Source organism: Carlito syrichta, unplaced genomic scaffold (assembly GCF_000164805.1).
Source record: "Carlito syrichta isolate Samal-C Ts95f unplaced genomic scaffold, Tarsius_syrichta-2.0.1 Scaffold303370, whole genome shotgun sequence".
Taxonomy (NCBI): domain Eukaryota; kingdom Metazoa; phylum Chordata; class Mammalia; order Primates; family Tarsiidae; genus Carlito; species Carlito syrichta.
Window position 1 is genome coordinate 340,552 of NW_007247466.1, and position 19,817 is coordinate 360,368.

Genomic DNA, 19,817 nt, shown 5'->3' on the forward strand with positions numbered 1-19,817 from the left:
GAAATATGATCAGGCAAAAGTGTATGACAATTGGAAAGTAGTTAGGGTTTGAATCCTGGTTCTACCATGACCTTGAACAAGTTCCTTAACATTTGAGCCCCAATCTCCCACCTGTAAAAATAGGATAATGGGAGTACTATCTCATAGGGTGACTGTGAGCCTTAAATTAAAAAAAAAAGTGTGTATATAAAATAACGAATAATTTTATACGTATATATAAATGTTTTATACATACATATGTGTGTTTATATAGGTATGTATGTGTAAATATGACTCTGTAAAGCTTATCACAGAGATTAGTCCATAGCAAGTGCTCAATAAATGTCAGCTATTTGTTTTCAGCAACGAGGTTCTTAAATGACACCCTAATATTTACTGAACTCAGAAGCCCACGTCTCCCCTATGCAATAGCCACACTGCTGACTCTGGCTTGCCTTCCAGTGCTCGGTGTCTTGTGGCATTGGAGTGATGCAGAGATCTGTGCAATGTTTAACCAACGAGGACCAGCCCAGCCACTTATGCCCCACTGATTTGAAGCCAGAAGAACGAAAAACCTGCCATAATATCTTTAACTGTAAGTTGGCCAACAGAAGCCATCTTTGTTTTAGCACAAAGAATAGGGTTTGTTTGTTCATTTGTTTGCCTGCCCTATTTAGAAATACATAGTGTTTTTTTTTAATAAAGAAATTATTCCCTTTGCTAAAAAACTTTAGCATAAACAATGTAATTCATTCTGTAGGCAGATAAACTATGCATCTCAGAGCATCACACCCCATTTTTGCTATTTGTGTTTTCTAGGTGAGTTACCTCAGACCTGCAAGGAGGTAAAAAGACTCCAAGGTGCCAGGGAAGATGGTGAATATTTCCTGATCATTAGAGGGAAGCTCCTAAAGGTGACTGATTTTTGGATACCAGTCATTGTTTTGAGAATGTTCTTAGAACAAGGATCCATTGCTGTCATTGTCTCATTTCCAAGCCACCCTTCATGAGTTATTTCTGTTCTTTCAGATATTCTGTGCAGGGATGCACTCTGACCACCCCAAAGAGTACGTGACACTGGTTCATGGAGATTCGGAGAATTTCTCCGAGGTTTATGGGCACAGGTAGGAAAGCCAGGGTCAGAAGAGTCCAGATGCCTGGCAGTCCCTGGAAATACTTTCCCATCCTTACCAGAACGTTCTCTCTGTAAATTAGGTTGCACAACCCAACAGAATGTCCCTACAATGGGAGCCGACGTGATGACTGCCAATGTCGGAAGGATTACACAGCAGCTGGGTTTTCCAGCTTCCAGAAAATCAGGATAGACCTGCCCAGCATGCAGATAATAAGTAAGTTCAGTGAGGTGTCATGCAGGCATGTGTTCCTTCCTTCCTCCATTCAGCCAGCACGTGTGTACCCTATAATGGCCAGCTGGGAGGTGCTGAGGACATGAAAGGGAATAAGATCAGGAGCTTACAGTGCAGTAATGACAATCCCACAGGAAGGATTTTGTACTTTCTGTTCACTGATAGAGCCTGGAAGGTGGCCTGGCACAGGGCAGGTGCTCCATCAGATTTGTGATGAATGAATGAAATGAATGAATGAAGTAGATGAAAGCACATTAAAGCAGCACCGTTGCAGTGGGGGGAGTCAGGACAACTTCCCAGAAAATATGACATCAAAGTGGAGACCTTAAGGTCAAGTAGGGGTTAGCCAGGTCACCGCGGGAAAGGTAGAGGTGGCACGAAAATATTCGAAGTAGAAGAAACAGTAGGAAAATAAAACTCAAAGCTAAGAGATTCGTGGGACAACATTCACCCCCCACCCCAGCCCCCACACCTGGCTCCCACCAGCACAGTGTACTTGCTTACATGGGCATAAAACTAATTTTGTCCAACTGTCAATTTGCAGAAGAGAAATGGAACACAGAATTACCTTTGCTAAACCATCCTGTGCATGGGCTGATTTCATCCTCTGGCTAGAACTGCATCTCTGTTGGGGACATTAATCATAGGAGCGGTTAAGGACTGCCAGAGTATCTCAATATGTTCCCTTGAATGGAGGAAAACAGAATAATGAATAATTAACTTTTTCTCATTAACATGATACCCATAATTCTGCATTGCTTTTCTCTTGAGGTAGATTAAACTTGATTTGTACCAAGATAGTTTTAATTTCCTTTGGCTACACTGATCAGGGCTAAAGGCAGAGGGCTGCAGTTTCTCCACTTAGAAAAAGCCCAGCTAAGACCCAGGGGCTCTAAATGCTGAGGTAGGCGAGGGTTCCTTTTCTTGTAGAGTGGGACACTCAGATTTTCCCTTCACCAAAGTGTGGTGAACTGTAGAGAAATCAAGGCCTTCGCCCATTCCCCAAAGACAAAGCAGCAAGATGAAAACCTGCCTCTGGCCTCCAGTCCCACCAGCAGACAACATTTGCAGAACTCTCCGTTTAACCCTCCTTATCCATTTGCAGAGCTGATCTCAGGGGCTACAAGAAGGGTTAAAACCATGAGTTCTGGGTCGGTGTTGTTTTTATTGACTTTTTTTTTTCTCTTAATTACAAGCTAGTCCCAAACTTGAGAAACTGCCATTAATAATTTCAAGATGTGAGTTCTAATTGCTCCACATTTTGGCAATAATAGTGCCTAGGCCATGGGAGGACAGATGAAACCTTAGGGAATGACTCCTAAGTAGCTGGAAATGCTTTCCTGGCCTATGTCCCCCTGGCTGCACGCCCACAATGCCATGTCGCAGGAGGTTCTCAACCAGCTAATTACACTGCCTTTAAGAGAGGTAGTTCATGTGTTTATTTATGTAGGAATTGATCCCAACGTCATTTGAAACCCCCTGTTGGTTCCATACTGTGAGGAGACAGTTGGTGCTGATAAAACGCAGAGAATGGAGCTCTCAGAACCACACATATGAGGACAAAGCCAGTGCACATCTGGATCCATTTGTTCACTAATACTTCAAATTGTTTCTCTCTCTCCCATTCCCTCTTCTTCTTTTTCTTCCCTTCTGTCTCCTTGACAATATCCTGTTCTTTCCCTGCTCTCTCCCACTCTTACTTCCCTCTCCCTTAAACCCTTTCTTTACCCTGCAGCCACGGACTTGCAGTTTGCAAGGACAAGTGAAGGACATCCTGTCCCTTTTGCCACCGCTGGAGACTGCTACAGCGCTGCCAAGTGTCCACAGGTATGTCCTTGGAGCCTTCCCCCTTACCTTCCCCTTCCACGTTAGCCCAGGGCCACCCTCAGTGGTCGTCTATCCCTGGGAAGGTCTTTAGAACAACTGCTCTGGAGGGCAATCTGGCACATGTATCAAGGGCCTCACAAATGCTCTGGAGTCTAATCCTGTCATTCAGCTCCTAAAAGTGGTTCCTAAGAAAACGATCACAGCCACGTGCCTAACTTCTGCACTCAGCAAAATGCATCAACTTCGAAACAGGAGAGATGCTGTATGTCAAGGGCTTGGTTAAATAAATGATGATGGTTAATACATGAATATTGTACAGTCAGTGTAGTGCTGGTAAATGTGTAAATAGTCTTCTCTCCTTGATTGATGTCAAGCTGTCAACATTTTAACACTAAATGGAGAGTTAGGACGAAATGCCCACACTCTCAAGAGCCAGTCTTGGCGAGTGCCAGCACACCATTGTCAGTACTGAACATTCTGAATATTGTATGATAGAGAAAAATACTCACAGGATTAGGTAAGAAAACAAGATGCAAAACAGTATATGTAATAGGATCCCATCTATGTTTTTAAAAAATGTACAAGTAGAGAAAAAGTCTGGAGACTTCTTTGGAATATCCGTAGGGTATATTGGTAAATTTTATTTTTAATTTTTACTTATTGTGTTTAACTTTACTCAGTTTTCTAAATTTTTCCAAATAAGTGTGAAACCAATTTTTAAAAAAGAAATAAATATTGGACCTGCAAATCTCAAAATTTGCAAGACCTCTAAGGGTTTCCTTTGACTTCTTAATGGTAGCCAAAAATGCTTCCAGAATAGTCTTCAGAACAAATCAGCTGTCATTTCTCGAGTGGTTACTTTGTGCCAGCCACCAGCTTTGTTACTGGAGACTCACAAAAGCTCATCCCTTGAGGAATGTATAGCCTATTGGAGAGAATGACAGATACATGAATAACCATGGTATATAATAATATATTCTAGAAGCCCTCCAGGACCAAGGCACAGGGCTCTGTAGATATCATTGACTCACACTGTCAACCCTACTTCAGACCCATAAAACGGGCAGTGTCAGACCAGACATGCAGATTTGTAGTCTGGAGCCCGGCAGGAAAATTTCTGCCCATTCTGACGTTCTGCACTATCTTGCCATGTCAGAGGTATGGCAAGTTTTAACTTGCCTTTTGAAGCATGCTGTAATAATTAGCCTGGGCTAACTTTGCAAAGCAGGCGTTGGTCTTTGCAAGAAGCTTCTGCACTTGGAAGGCAGGACAAGCAGTGAATTTGGTGATTCTTGGTTTTTTGTTGTTGTTGTTGTTTTGAGTTGGAGTCTCACCCAGTCGCCCAGACTGGAGTGCAGTGGCCGCTCCTGGCCACCGCAGCCTCCACCCGCTGGGCTCTGGCGATCCTTCCGTCTCAGCCTTCCAAGTGGCCGGAACTACAGGAGCGTGCTACCACGCCCGGCTAATTTTTTGCTTTATTGTAGAGATGAGGTCTTGCCAAGTTGCCCAGGCGGGTCTCGAACCTGCGGGCTCAGGCAATTCACTCACCTCAGCCTCCCAAAGCGCGGGATTACAGGCTGAGCCACCGAGCCCGGCTGAATTTGGTGATTCTAGACAGGAGAACTTGGCCGCCGTTTTCTCTTTGGTTCCCATGAGTTCTTCAAAAGCTGCTGTTAAACTCCCTGTTGGGCATTTCCCACTTTGCCTGTGAGCCTTTAAAAGTCAGAAGATGGGGACGGGGTGATGTGTTCAGAATCCCAAGCACTGTCTCCAAGGATGGATTTACCCCCAACCACAGAGACCCAAGACAAACACATCTGAATTTTCTTTTAACGGAGTGTTTTTTCAGCCTCTAGCTTTAGAAGAGCATTGCTAAACATTTTAGAGAAGTGAAGAGGAAGCTCTCAGGGGAGAAGGAAAATAAACAAAGGACATAATGGTAATAAAGAGCCTTTCCTCCAATTACCCAGGAATTGAAAACTTTTGAAATGCAGTTTTTCAGAGCAGTTGATGGCTTCAAACGTCCCATTGGTATTGGTGACATTTTAGTGGCTAATAGCTTGGCCCTGGTCCTGCCTTTTTCAAATGTCTCAGGATTTTCTTGTGCGCATCTTTTGGGAAGTTTAAGTAAATGAAAAGTAATTTGCATTCATTTATTTTAATAATTCAGAGACAGATGAACTGATTGATTTGCTAAATCTTGACAATGAAGTAATTCCTAATGGGAAAACCCAAAGCCCATGAGAGGCTTATTTGTATTTTTTCCAGCCCATTCTTCAAACTATATTGGATACTTGTATTTTTATTTATTTATTTTGAGTCAGGGTCTCCCTCTGTTGCCCAACCTGGAGTGAGCGCCCTAGCATGATCATGGCTCACTGCAGCCTCAAACTCCTCAGGCAAGCCTTCCACCTCAGCCTCCCAAGTAGCCTGCACTATAGGTACATGCCTCTATACCTGGCTAATTTTTTGACTTTTTTGTAGAAACAAGGTCTCACTATGTTGCCAGGCTGGTCTCAAGGTCCTGGCCTCAAGCAATCCTCTCGCCTCAACCTCCCAAAGTGTTGGGATGACAGGCATGAGCCATCATGTCGGCCTTGGTTACTCTTAGAATGCAATTCCTTAGACATGAATTGAGCACCAACTGATGAAAGATATGAGGTTTTCAAATCAGTTTTCCAGGAAAAGGTTTGTAGAAACCAGGATTGTGCAGACTGCCTTGGAGTGGATGGTTTGATCCTTTGACCTAATGATTGCACAGAAATCAAAACAGAGGGATGCTGTGTTTAAGAATCTGTTTCTTCCTCCTCATCCATTGCTGCTGTTTGGGGGATTTATCAATAAAGACAGTTTCCCAAGTGCCTTTATCTGAGAATGTAACCAGAATGTTTGGGGTTTTTTTTAAACCTTGATCACAGTAGATGCAACATTGTTATTATTGATGATACTATTAATGATATTAATCGCTAGTATTCATTGAGCACTGGCTACGCTTTAGGCCCTGTGCTCAGCATGCCTCGTCAGCATAGTATTTCATCCCCACCATGTTCTATGAGCTTTCCCTCCTTTTGAAGATGAAGAAAGTGGGACATAGAAAGGTTGGGTAGGCCGGGCACAGTGGCTGAAGCCTGTAATCCCAGCACTTTGGGAGGCCAAGGTGAGGGGTTGCCTAAGCCTGTGCGTTCGAGAATGGCCTGGGCTACTTGGTGAGACCTTGTCTCTACAATAAATTAAAAAATTTGCTGGGCATAGTAGCGCACACCTGTAGTTTCAGCTACTTGGAAGGCTGAGATGGAAGAATCGCCTGAGCCCAGCAGGTCAACACTGGGGTGGCCGTGAGTATGCCAGTACTCTCCAGCCTGGGTGACAGAGTGAGACTCCAATTCAAAAAAAAAAAGAATGAAAGAAAGAAAGGTTAGTTAACTTGCCAAACCCATGTGGCTGCTGCTCAGTGAAGACTGGATTTGACCCCGTGTGTCTGAGTCCATATCCATGATAATGGATGCGTCTTTCTGATTCTGTTTCCAAACAAGATTTCTGCAACATTTGCTCCTGGTCAGTGGAGAATAGGATGCCTCTTTGGTTTAAGTATATGTTTTGCAAACCTTTATGGACCATCTAGAGAATGCATAACCCTTAATTACTTTACCTCTTTAAAACCAACAACAGGAGGTAGTCGTTACAACTCTTGTTCCCTTTAGACCCCAAAGATAAGGCCTTTGGGGCAAATATGTCCCAGAGTTAGAAAGAACATTAGGTCTTTACTTCGCTGGTGGCACTCAGCTTTTAGAGTGTGAACGGTCAGCTAGGATGTTTGCTGGAAATGCAGGTCCCTGAGCTGGAAAAGGCAGGAGGAGGATGAGGAGGACCTCCTGCTGCATTTGAGTTTGTAGCCCTTCTGAGAAGACAGATCTAATAGGCACATAGAGAGAGCATGCTGAAACACTAGGCACCCAGATGGGCTGAGGGTGCTGTCAGGAAGGAGGCCAGGTCAGAGCCTGGACCTTCCAAGAACTTCGGTGCCAAAGCAGATCGTCTCTTTTCTCCCACAGTACAGGTGGGACAGGCAGTCTGAGTAGGAGGCAGGATGGAGGGAGGAAAGAGGGGGTTTCTTGGCACCTGTGTGGTCTACGCATTGTGAATAGTGAGGATCTTCATCTCCAGGTAGGAGTGACAGAAAGATAAGAAAATGGCCAGTGGGGTAACGTAACGTACAGCATCCAGTGTCTGAGTAGGCGTCAGTACAGCCGCAATCACAGACACCTGGGCATTGAGGCCATTCAGCATAAGAACCACTGGCATCTGAATAGTGATGTCATAAAAATAATGTCCCAGGCTGGGTGCGGTGGCTCACGCCTGTAATTCAGCACTGTGGGAGGCCAAGGTGGGAGGATTGCTTGACCCCAGGAATTCAAGACGAGCCTGGGCAACATAACACGACCTCATCTCTAAAAAAATAAAAACATCAAAATTAGCTGGATGTGGTGGCACATACCTGCAGTCCCAGTTACTCAAGAGGCTGAGGAGGGAGGATCACCTGATCCCAGGAGGTCAAGGCTGCGGTGAGCTGTGGTTGTGCCACTGCAGACAGAGTGAGGCTCTGACTCAATACATACATACATACATACATACATACACACACAAATAATGTCCAAAATCATTAAGGATCGCCTCTCTCTGCCAGGTAATGAGTTACATGCATCATGCCTTTTATCTAATCACCTCCTATTTGCAGGTTAATCTTACTAATCCATTTTACAGACGGGCTCAGAAAGGTTAAGCTCTTGCCCAAGGTTACACTGAGAGTAAGCAGTATCAAGCCCCCTACTGCCCATAAGCGACTGTTACACTGGAGAGCTCAAACAAACATGAAACAATTAGAAAATGCAGGACAGATTCCAATAGGAATCTGTCTCCTGAGTAGCAGCGTGGGCTATTGGTGAATTTAACTTAGTCCTCCCTCCAGTGCTCCTGGGGAGTCGAGTTTTATTACCTTCCATTTTACATAGGAACAAACTGAGGTTCTAAGATGCTTTAAAAATGCTTCTCGGATGGAATCGCAGGTTGGAAGAACTTTATTCACACGTGGGTCTGACTGGCCGTGAGCTCCACCTTGCCACTTTCCTAGCTTTATAAAAGGCTGTTTTGACGAAGGACTGGCTGGTCGGGTTCAGAGAGAAAGCAATCGGGAGGGCGTGTTCATGTGGAACATTCGAGCTCTGAAACTGCTCAACGTGGCGTAGGAAGCGCAGTAGAATCTATTTCGGATGCCTTTGCACAGTCATTTTTGAAAGACAGGGTGAGAAACAGAGACAGACAGAGAAAGCAACGAGAGGGTCTTTCTGCTGCACCATCTCCTTAGAAATAAATACTGAAGCACCTGAGGCCACGTTTTGAAAAGCACCGTTGGAACGGTTTGGGAGATACCTCAGTTTCCTGAGCCCGAAAGAAGCGGCCCCCGGTCCCAGGGGGTCTTGAGTGGGCCAACTGTGCCCTCTGCTGGCCCTTCTGGGGACAGCGCCTCTTCTTTGAAGTCCCGCCCTGCTGTGCTTAGTACGCGGTGTGCTAATCGCCCCAGGGAGCTGGAAGCGCAGGAAGCTTGGCAGCGAGATCTTGTTAGAAAAATTACACTGTGACATTTTGTTCCTGAAGGAATCTGATAATTGTGAGCAACATCAGGATTGCTGTGTTAGGGAGGCCGAATGGAGGTGATTGAGAGCGAGGACTTTGAAGTCAGGAAGATGTGAGTTGGGCTCTCACCTTATCCTGGAGAAGTTAATCACCTCCACTAAGCCTCAGTTTCCCCATCTGTAAAGAAAACCCCCTTGATCAGGTCTCTTTTGAAATGATTAAGATGATGCATGAAGAATAGCTGACCCTGTAAAAGCAAAACACCCTCCGTAACTAGTAGCTATCGTAATTAATATCCTTCTCCTTTCCGAAGTACCTTTTATTGCAGCACCTTTGCCTTTGCCTTTGTTTGGGACGTCACATGGGCTAAAACTCTTTTTTTGTTGGCCATTGATTCCAGGGTCGTTTCAGCATCAACCTTTACGGAACCGGCCTGTCTTTAACGGAATCCGCCAGGTGGATATCACAAGGGAATTATGCCGTCTCCGACATTAAGAAGTCACCGGTAAGGCTGCAGATTAGTGGGTGGATGAGTTTTGTTTTTTCTTTTCTTGATAACTACCACAGTGGTGCTGAAGGGAGGGAGGAGTGTGCTGTCCCACTCACTCAAGCCATTCTGCAAATTGTCAGGGAGAAAATCTAGGAAATAAACCCGAGGTGAAGTGTTTATATGTAGGGAAGGGGGAGAGCCTCACTTCCCTTCCGTGAATTCTTAAAAGACGTGAATCTGTGGACCCTCCAAGCAATTAGAAAACCTGCCTAGCCAGGAAGCTAAAAGCAGGAAGAAGCCACTCGTGAATGTGTGGCTCAGACCTCTTGCAATTAGCCAATGTGAGATTCGTTTTTGCGATCCCAAGGAATATGATCTTTCATTTTTCTTTAGAAAAGTTGGAATGCAAGTGGGGCTGGAAGAAAGAGAGAACTGATCAAACGTCTGGAGAGCTAGAGACAAACACACAGGTTCTACAGTCACCAATTTTTTCATGCTCTGAGAACTGGCTGCTCGGGGTATCGTCTACATGGCACCTCAGCCTCTCCTGGGAGCATACTGAAAATGCAGATCCTGGGGCCCAGACCTACTGAGTCAGGAGCAACAGCTGGACGAGGTCCCAGGTCATTGATGAGCACAGACTGTCCCAGCTTCACAGTGGTGTGAAAGCCATACACGATCAGTAGAAAGCACACTCGGAGTACTCATAGACCATTAGGACAGCATTCAATAAATTGCACGAAATATTCAACACTTCATTATCAAACAGGCTTTGTGTTGATGATTGTGTCCCACTGAAGGCTAAGGTCAATGTTCTGGGCACGTTTAAGGCAGGCTAGGCTCAGCTATGATGTTTGGCAGGTTGAGTGTATCAAATGCAATTTTGATTACGGTATTTTCAATTTACGGTGGGCTTATCAGGATGCAATCCCATCGCAAATCAAGGAGCAGCTCGGCAGTATGCTGTTTCTCACTGTGGTTGTATATCAGAATTCTGTGGGGAAGTTCAACATGCACATGCCCAGATCCTTCCTACCCAGATGAACTGAATCTCTGAGGGTGGCTCCCCAATCTCTTAGAAGGTCAAAGTCCCCAGGTGTTTCGGACGTGAAGTCAAGGCAGAACTGCCGCCCTGGCAGCCTTCCCTCCGAAGCTCTGGGGATGCCGAGCAGGAACCTGGTTCGTGGGTAAATCAGCATGAGTTGACCCAAAGCCCGGCCTGTTTCCCCAGTTCCACCTCAGCCGTGAGCCCTGCCTGGGGTCACCTCAGAAATGTGGGAGAGGAGAGAGAACAGGGAAGGTGGGGGTGTTACTCCAAAGTGGAGTTACCAGATAAAATACAGGACACCTGGTTCAATTGGAATTTCAAATACACAGGGAACATATTTTTACTGTTAAGTATGTGGTAATCATTGCATGTTACACATACTAAGGTGTGTATATTGTTTATCTGCAATTCAAATTGAACTGGGTATCTTGTATTTTTATTTGCCAAATCTGTCAATCCTATCAAAACTACCTCTGCCTAATCAAAATTAGAATTTAAAGAAGGAGTTCACCCTGCTTTGCCTGAAGAAGGGAGGAAATGTTCATTTGTGACTCTTCAGAACAATCTCAGTTTCCTAGATTCTTTTTCTAGCTTCCAGGGAGTTAAACTTGTGTTGGGGGGGCCCTGTCTCACTCCTTCTAAAGCCAATTAATGACCTCAAATTTGATTAACTAAATGGCCATATTGATTTTTTTGTAAACTAATCATTAAATATTTTTCCTGGTACTGAAAGGAATACAGACAGTGCCTGTGCTTTTAGAATGTGCACCCAGAGTATGTTCCTTCCCTCCAAAATCTATACATTGCTTCTCTTTTTGAAAAATTCAAGCTGTGTATTTTTATCATGTACAACATGTTTTGAAATACACATTGTGTTTCAGTGATACAGAACAAGAAAATTATTTTTCTAAAGCATGGCTGTAGGAAAACTATCTGCATAAACTGTAACATAAGTTGTAATTCTAGCTCTTAGCCAGTTACAAGTTTCAACCAGAAACGAAGTTATTAAAGCCAGGAGCGCCACCTTGTGGAGAGAATGATCACTACATGGGCTATTCCCCAAGTCTTTTGGGACAAGCTGGAGGAAGCTGGTTTGACAGTTGCCTGTTACTTTTTTTTTTTTTTTTTTTTTTTTTACCTTGGAGTTCTATGGCGGCTCAGAGAGCCTGAGTTCAGAATTAATCTCAACAGCCTGTCGAACATCCCTGTGAGTACCCGGGATCTGGGATTGAGCACTCGTTAGATCCTGGCTGTCTGGAAAACGCTGCCCTGTGCCTGACCTACATACGGTGTGGTCCACAGAGCAGCATCCTCTAGGGATGCTCCACGAAAATAGGCCTCCAGGCCCGATGCTCTTGGGGAAAAAAATGTATATTGTGTTTCCTTCCTGAAGAGTCACAGGGAGCTTTAACCTGTGAGGTTGGAATAAAGTATACAGCAAAGGAAAACTGTGTGGCTTGATTTGAACCAGCGTTCCCTTAAGAGCAGCGATTCTCAAACTCGCAGACTCTTGTGTGTCTCACGGCATCACCTGCAGGCTTGTTAACTACGACCTGGGGAGAGGCTGGAAATGTGCATGTCTAACCATCTCCCTGGGGATGTGAATGCCGTGTCCTGGGACCACACTTTGAGAACCACTGACCCAAATTAAACCAATCACAGAAACATTCTTTCAAAGTTATACCTTTCAACTTCCCCAAATAACCAGTGTTCCACAGAACACACTTTAGGAATTATGCAATTCTGCTCCCAGTCGATACCTACCACCATCTCGCCTCTGAGGGCTGAGACCCAGTCTCCTCTGTGACTCTCAGACCCCGGCCGGATTTCATCCCCCTTTCCAAACAGCCCTGCTGTGATTCAGCCCTCAGATAATCATCCCTCACTTTCTTTCTCTTTCCTTCTGGGAGCTACAGAGGGAAAGCACACAATGAAAACCTCAATTTCCCAAACCGCCTTGGCAATAAAAGCTCTAGTTACTTGGGATAAAACCAGATCCCCAGGACCACTTGGAGGACAGAGATGCTGTCTCACTGCCAGAGGCAGAACTGGTCAAAAGAAATCTCGATCTCAAATTCAATGTTCATATGCAGCAGAAAGAACTCTTTCTCTGACTTTTTACCTAAGAAAAATAATCATGATTATCATTGAAACAGCAATTATTTATTGGGCAGTTTACGTGCATGGAATCTGCGTATCCTCCCATCTGAGTCTTCACCGGCGGGGTTGGACAGCAAGGTGAGAATGAGGTCAGATTCTTGGGAGGTAAAGTTGAGAAGGCAGTGGGATCGATCAGCTTTACCAGTCCGTCTCAGGCCCAGCCCTCGGTGCCTTCGTGGATGCGCAGCGTAGAAGGGAAGCCTGGCCTTAGAGCCCAAGGCAGCTCTGAGGTTTGCCAGCGTCCGCACTCACTAGCTCCGCTATCTTGGGCACGTTATTGGACTTCTGGAGGAGGTGGCGGGGGAGAGGAGGCTCAGTTTCTTCATCTATAAAATGGGGATCATAGTGGCCCTTTTCTCACTGGGTTCTTGTGAAGCATACATAAAATAAGAGTGTAAAGCTGCTGGTTTGAGCAAATAGCAGGGGTGTTTAGCTATTCGTGTTACCCTCTTTCCATGACTGCAAGGCTTGCTGTAAGGTTTCAGAAGCTGGTCAAGGCAACTGAGGAAGGGGACTTGCTTGAGGTGGAGGGCTACAGTGTGATGTGAGCCTGAGCCTGTCCATGTGCCCACCCCCTGGGACTGGGTCATTTGGGACACCTCCTTGGGTGTGGGGTAGACTTCCAGACAACTGCTTTGGCTGTACTAGCTCAGCTCAGGGTCTCATGGGTTTCCCCTCACTCTGCTTCGATCTCTGTGTGAGGGCCAGACAGACAGAAAGAGGGCCATGGCCCACAGGTGCTGTCTGAGAGAAAGTGCAGAAATTCTGAGCTCCTCTGCTAGGGATGTCATATGCACCTCAACTCTCCAGGGTGCCCAGGCATTGAAAGTGCCCTCCAGCCCCATCCAGAATTCCACCAGCGCCACATGCCAGTTCTCAGAGCTGTCCACCTGGGGCACTTCCAGGTAGAAGGTTCTGGAACTGGTCTTCAGAGCCGGGTAGCATGATGGAAGGATCACTTCCTGGCTGCATGCAAGAGGCACTCACAGAACTTTTTGTCTTCCCTGTATGCCTGGGGAATTTGCAGTGTCCAAGGGGAGCTAGGGGCCTGTGTTCTAAGGGCTGTGGTCTAACGGACACCCCTGTGCTGGGGAAGGGGCTGTAAATCAAAGAATTGCTTTGAAATTAAAAATTAAAGAAAGCTGTCTGACCATAGAGGAGAAAAACTCTCATTGCTATCTTTCAGTTTCTTTACAACCATTGGAGTTAAGGCTCCTGAGATACACACACATGTGGTACCACGCACACACTCAGTGTAGCAACTCTCATGTATCTGCATGGGCTGCCTTCTAACCTGCAGTTAATTTATGAAAATTTGACTATTGGTCAGGTGTGGTGGCTCATGCCTATAATCCCAGCACTTTGGGAGGCCAAGGCGGGAGGATTGCTTGAAGACCAGCCTGGGCAAAAAAATGAGATCTCATCTCTATAAAAAAATAATAAAATCAACCGGGCACAGTGGCACACACCTGTAGCACCAACTACTTGGGAGGCTGAGGCAGGAGGACCCCTTGAGCCTAGAAGTTCAAGGAAGCAGTGAGTTGTAATTGCACCATTGCACTCCAGCCTGGGTGACAGAACAAGACCCTAGCTCAAAAAATAAAATAAAATAATTTTATTTTAAAAGAAAGAAAATCCAACTATCCACGAAGTATGAAGACCATACCGGCCAGGTTCGGTGGCTCAGTCTGTAACCCCAGCACTTTGGGAGGTGGAGGCAAGTGCATTCATTGCCTGAGCCCACGGGTTCAAGACCAGCCCAGGCAACCTGGAAAGACCTTGTCTCTAAAATTAAAAAAAAAATTAGCCAGATGTGTAGTGCGTGCCTATAGTTCCAGCTACTTGACAGGCTGAGGCGGAAGGATGGCCAGAGCCCAGCAGGTCAACACTGGGGTGGCCATGAGAGTGCCACTGCACTCTAGCCTGGGTGACAGAGTAAGACTCCAACTCAAAAAAAAAAAAAAAAAAATCATAGCACAGACTAGTAGAATAAAATACTGGAAATTTACATTTCATATATGTATTCTTTTCATTTCATACATTCCTATAGAAATTAGATAACACTTATGTATATGTCCATATGTATGTAAGTGTCAAGGGCTATGTTCAGGAAAAAAAAAACCTATACAATGTTTTATGAGCAGTTTCAGGGACATTCAAAAGCAAACTTTATTGCACGTGATCTTGACCCTAACATTCCATTTTAGCCCCTAAAATCTTGTCTCCATTCATGACTGCCTGCAGGGATTCTCTTAGCAGAATTCCCACCCCCTCCCCAGCCCAGCTTGCTTCTAACCCCAGCAGACTCCAAAAACTCATGAACAAGCTCACTGTCATCGAAGCTGTGCTGGCCTTCCCAAGCCCCAGGAACCAATCCCCCCTCTTCCCGTGGATGGAAAAAAACAAAAGAATGAGTGAAGGGTGTGGAATGCAAACTATTCTTAATGGAACAGAGATTCATTCATTTTCATTATATGTAACAGCGCAAACCAGGCTAACAAAACAGTCATTGAAAAGAGATTTGTAAGCCGGGCTCGGAGGCTCAGCCTGTAATCCTGCACCTTTGGGAGGCTGAGGTGAGTGAATTGCCTGAGCCTGCGGGTTCAAGACCTGCCTGGGCAGTGAGAACTCATCTCTACAATAAAATCAAAAAATCAGCCGGGCGTGGTAGCGCATGCCTGTAATTCGGCTACTCGGAAGGCTGAGGCAGAAGAATCACCGGAGCCCAGCAGGTCAAGGCTGCAGTGGCCGGGAGCAGCCACTGCACTCCAGTCTGGGTGACAGAGTGAGACACCAACTCAAAAAAAAAAAAAAAAAGAAAAGAAAAGAAAAGAGATTTGTAGAGGGCCTGCTTTAATGAAGAAATCAAAATTAGTGTTTCGTTGTGAGTGGGTGCCTCTAAATACTTTTTTCTGAAATAGACACTGTTTCCGTGGCAGTCATGTTTTTGTTATTTGCTTGCTCAGTGTGGCTTTTTAAATCCTGTAGTAAAAATGATAATTTTAACCCAGACTTTATGTAAATCAAATTAATGGAGTCCCAATTAAGTAGCTAGCCTAAGCTCGGCTAGGGGAGGTGGTGGGGATTTGGGCTTTATTTTTCAAATTTTATAATTGCCTAGACTTTTACTCTTCTCAGTGAAAACAGGCTGTGGTGGAGATTTACACATTAAAATACCCTTATGAGAATAGTAGCTAAAATTTATTGAACACATCTATGAAGCCAAGTACTATGCTAAGCCCTTTGTGTGCATTATCTCATTGACTCAAACCTATGAAAGCATTCTATTACTGGCCCCATTTTACAGATGCTCTAGAAACTAAGGCTTAACAAGGTTGTGTAGAGATGCAGGGCAAGCCCCAGGCAATCTGCTTCAGGTTATCTCCTCTGCCCGGTCAGGAGAGTTTGGGTAAAGCATAAAGTTTGATGATATAGAAGACATTCTTAACCTGTCTGCATTCTGAAGGCCCAGTCCTATACTTAAGCCTAGTGAGAATGGTCCTCACTTGAAGACTAGTTGGTCTGACATCAAATTCAGTTGGTGGTGGCATAGGCTGGTTCCAAATCTATCATAGTCCCCTAAAACCAGGACCAAGCAGAGTGACAGAAGTCACTCTCCCAAGTCAGTCTCACTCATAATCCAATACACGCAGTCTCACTCATAATCCAATACACGCAGATTTTTAAGAGCAACGAGAAGCTATTTTGTTTTTGCGTGTTGTTAAATTGTCATAGTTTTACTTGCTTTTGTATTTTTAATAATATGTAATAGTTACACATATTTGGGGAATACATGTGGTATTTTATACATGTATGTGATGTGTCATGATCAAATCAGGGTAATTGGTGTATCCATCACCTCAAACATTTATCTGTTATTTGTATGAGGTACATTACAATTCCTTTCTTCTAGCTATTTAAAAACATGCAATAAATTATTGCTAACTATAATTTTCCTACTATACTATCTAATACTAGAACTTATTTCTTCTATCTAACTGTATTTTTGTACACATCTTTCTTTTTTTAAAAATGAGATTGCCCATTGTTTACAAGAACTTTCATGGTTTGGGTATATGAAGCAAATCTTCATGCCCTTTGACCCAATTCTGGGAATAGAGCCCAAAGAAATCCTGAAATGCAGGCACAAATATGTTCATCATAGTGTTATTCCCAACAGCAGAAAACGTGAAACACTGTGTAGGGGTAGGGGATGAAGAGGTGGAGTTATTTGACATGGTAATTATACACAATGGAATATGAAGTCACAATTAAACAAGGAATTGTTCATAGCATAGTTAAGCATTAGGGGAACTAATTAGCAGGGCAACCTTAATTGCAGTTCAAAAGGAAGAGTTCAGTGTTAGCCTCTTTCATTTATTCATTCATTCATTTAACTAATGTGTATTTAATATCATTATGAGCCAAACACTATACTAGGCTCTAGATATTGGCCTTGCCATCCTGGAGCTTACATACTAAGCAGGAAAACAGTGTCAAAAAAGAATTACCCAATTATAGAGTGCTATGTGGCAGGTAACTGAGCCAGGAAGGTTTTTCAGAGGAAATGGATTTTGAACTGGGCTCTGAAGAATTTACCAAGCAAAAGTTGGGGTAGTACAGTGCATACAGATTGGAGAGAGAAAAGAGTGCCAATCAGAGAGAATGTCATGTACAAGGTCTTGTGATATAAGGGGCATGTCAGAAGAACCCAAAGATATGTGGGCATAGGGGAAAGAATGGTACAAGATGAATCTGCAGAGGCAGACAAAGACAGACTCTAAGAGTACAAGCCTTGAGACCAGGGTAGGTAAACTTTATCTGTAAATGGCCAGATAGTAAATACTTGAGTCTTTGAAGGTCAAGAGGCAAAATCAATATTGTGTATATAACATGTATGTTTATATATGTCAAGAGAGAAAATACATTTGTACAAAAATGTTTGTGGATCAAATCAAAATACAGTAATAATAATTGAGTACAACTTTTTGTAATACAGATCTACCAATGAGAAGAATGTAATATCAAGGGAGGGAAGTGTTTTGCATAATGAGTGTTCTCTATTATCAAAATTAATTATAATTGTTTATCTGATCTGAAATGAAATTTTATGTATTTAATCTTTCTAAATGTCTTTCTACATGGCTAGATATTTCCAAACACTGATATCTGTCCATATTATTTTAATTGAGCCTATTCATGACTTGGCAGGCATTTATAGAATTCTGTTAGAGTTTTCTCTTGCTATTTGCCTTTTAGCATGTCACTACATTGCAGATTAATCACTTGCAATGGAAAATGAGATGGAAGCCCCTCAGTTGCCTAGTTAAATGGATGTTGAAACATGAAAAGTTTTTTTTTTTTTTGCATTTTACATCAAAGTCTGAAAAACACTGCTGGAACTGCAGCTTAAGCTCAGAAAATAAATCTACTGTAAATCTGTGTGGAATGAAGAGACAACTTCTTTTTTTAACTTTTGCCAGCATGGGAAGTGTATAAAGCAACTTATCATTACTTGTGATTCAAACAATGCTGTCAATGAAATGACTTTACCACAGTATAAGTTTTGCCTATAAGTGTAGTTTTGCCTTATAATCTTAGGCTCAATTCATTAGAAACATTATCAACTCTAAGGTCAAAGCTAATGTTCAAAGTCATCAAGTGTTCAATCATAGTTGATTGACAGCAGTTCTTGTTCAAACATTTTTGATCTCAGCCATGAGCTCAAGAATCAAAATAAAACTTTACCATTACTAAGTCACCTAATTGCTGTGTGGTAAGACAAGTCAAGGTGTTGAGCTTTTAGTTCTGACAAAAAATTCACAAAACTGATGATGGTTAAGTCCATGATAAAATAATGAAGTTCACCATTGATATTACTAGTTCTGTAGCACCGAATAAGTTCAAATATTTTCCACAAAGTAACTGCTGATGAATAATACAATTAATAACATAGGCTTTAAACATCTTACAGTTTTACAAGCTCTATAAATTTGTTCAACTAAAGCTTTTTCTGCTCCACACGTTTTTACCACCATCGGTTGTCAACACATCTTAGCAGATTCCAGTTCAGTTGTTCTGCAGCTATTTCTCACCATTTTGAAATATTCTCACCTGTAACTGTTCATGAACTGTCCCACTAACTTCACTAGACTCTTCATAGAAGCCAATTCTTTAGTCACTTCAGACTGGGCATTGTCTCCTCAAATAAACGATAACTGAACAATACTAATAATATTGGTTGACTCATCAAGAGCCAAAGAAAACGACTCAAAATATTTGCCTTATTTTTAATCGGCTATTGATGTGGCTCACAATGTCATCAGTATTTCAAGCAGCTGTTCTTGCTGAAAGTGTAGTGTTCTTAAACAAGTCTGGATGCATTCCTTCAGGTGTTGTAATTAAGTGAGATTTAATTAATTCACTATGGATAATTTTTTTTTAGCTTTACTAACAAAGCCACTTGGAAACTTACTGATTTTCATTTTTTTATTTTTGTGAAGGAATTATGCTATGATGAGATATTACATTTTACATATTTTAATTTTTTTAACCATTGCTTTTCTGAGAGTTGGGAATATTGTGATGAGTACTTAGTCTTGAAATGTTGGTGTGTATTGTGTTCTTTTAGCATAGCTATAGTGTCATTGCACAATAAACAATGGTTTGTCATCTAAATTTGATAACAAAATAATCCACAAGCCACTTTACCTTAAAAGTACAACATTCGTAGTCTACCTTTTTTTCTTGAGTTTTTTCATAATGGTATACATTTACAATTTTAGGTTCAATTCATTAAGAAACATTGTCAACTCTAAAGCAAAAGCTAATGTTCAAAGTTGTCAAGTGTTCAGATATAGTTGATTGAGAGAGCAGTTCTTGTTCAAAACCTTTTTAATCTTAGCCATGAGCTCAAAAATACAATGAAAATGAAGGAAATTTGTCTTAAATAACTGAGATATCCAAGCAGTATGCTAGCTTTAGGCATGACTGGATCCAGAGGCTCAAAGAGAGTCATTGAGTCATCAAATAAATTTTATGATTAGCAATACACATGGCACTCAAGATGCTGTCAAGTTAAAACAGCATCACTGTAACGCTATGAGAACTGTCACAGCAACTCAGTTCTGTTCCTACAGTGTGAAAGCAGCCATAGATATCACGTAAATGAAAGAATGTGGCTGCGTTCCAATAAACCTTTATTAATGGACACTGAAATGTGCATTTTGTATAATTTTCCTAGGTCAAGAAATACTATTCTTGGCTAGCTTTTGCTCAATTTTGTTTTTTTTTTTTTTTTGAGTTGGAGTCTCAC

General features: G+C 42.9%; 1 protein-coding gene across 1 annotated transcript in view; it reads left to right on the forward strand.

Moving 5' to 3' along the window:
- ADAMTS9 (ADAM metallopeptidase with thrombospondin type 1 motif 9) overlaps nt 1-19,817 on the forward strand; it is a 216,135-nt gene that overhangs the window by 194,606 nt on the left and 1,712 nt on the right. Inside the window, exons 37-42 of the mRNA XM_021712572.1 lie at nt 442-574; nt 799-893; nt 1,009-1,103; nt 1,195-1,328; nt 3,082-3,173; nt 9,205-9,309. Coding sequence (XP_021568247.1) covers nt 442-574; nt 799-893; nt 1,009-1,103; nt 1,195-1,328; nt 3,082-3,173; nt 9,205-9,309 — 654 coding nt within the window. The remainder of the gene's footprint in view (nt 1-441; nt 575-798; nt 894-1,008; nt 1,104-1,194; nt 1,329-3,081; nt 3,174-9,204; nt 9,310-19,817) is intronic.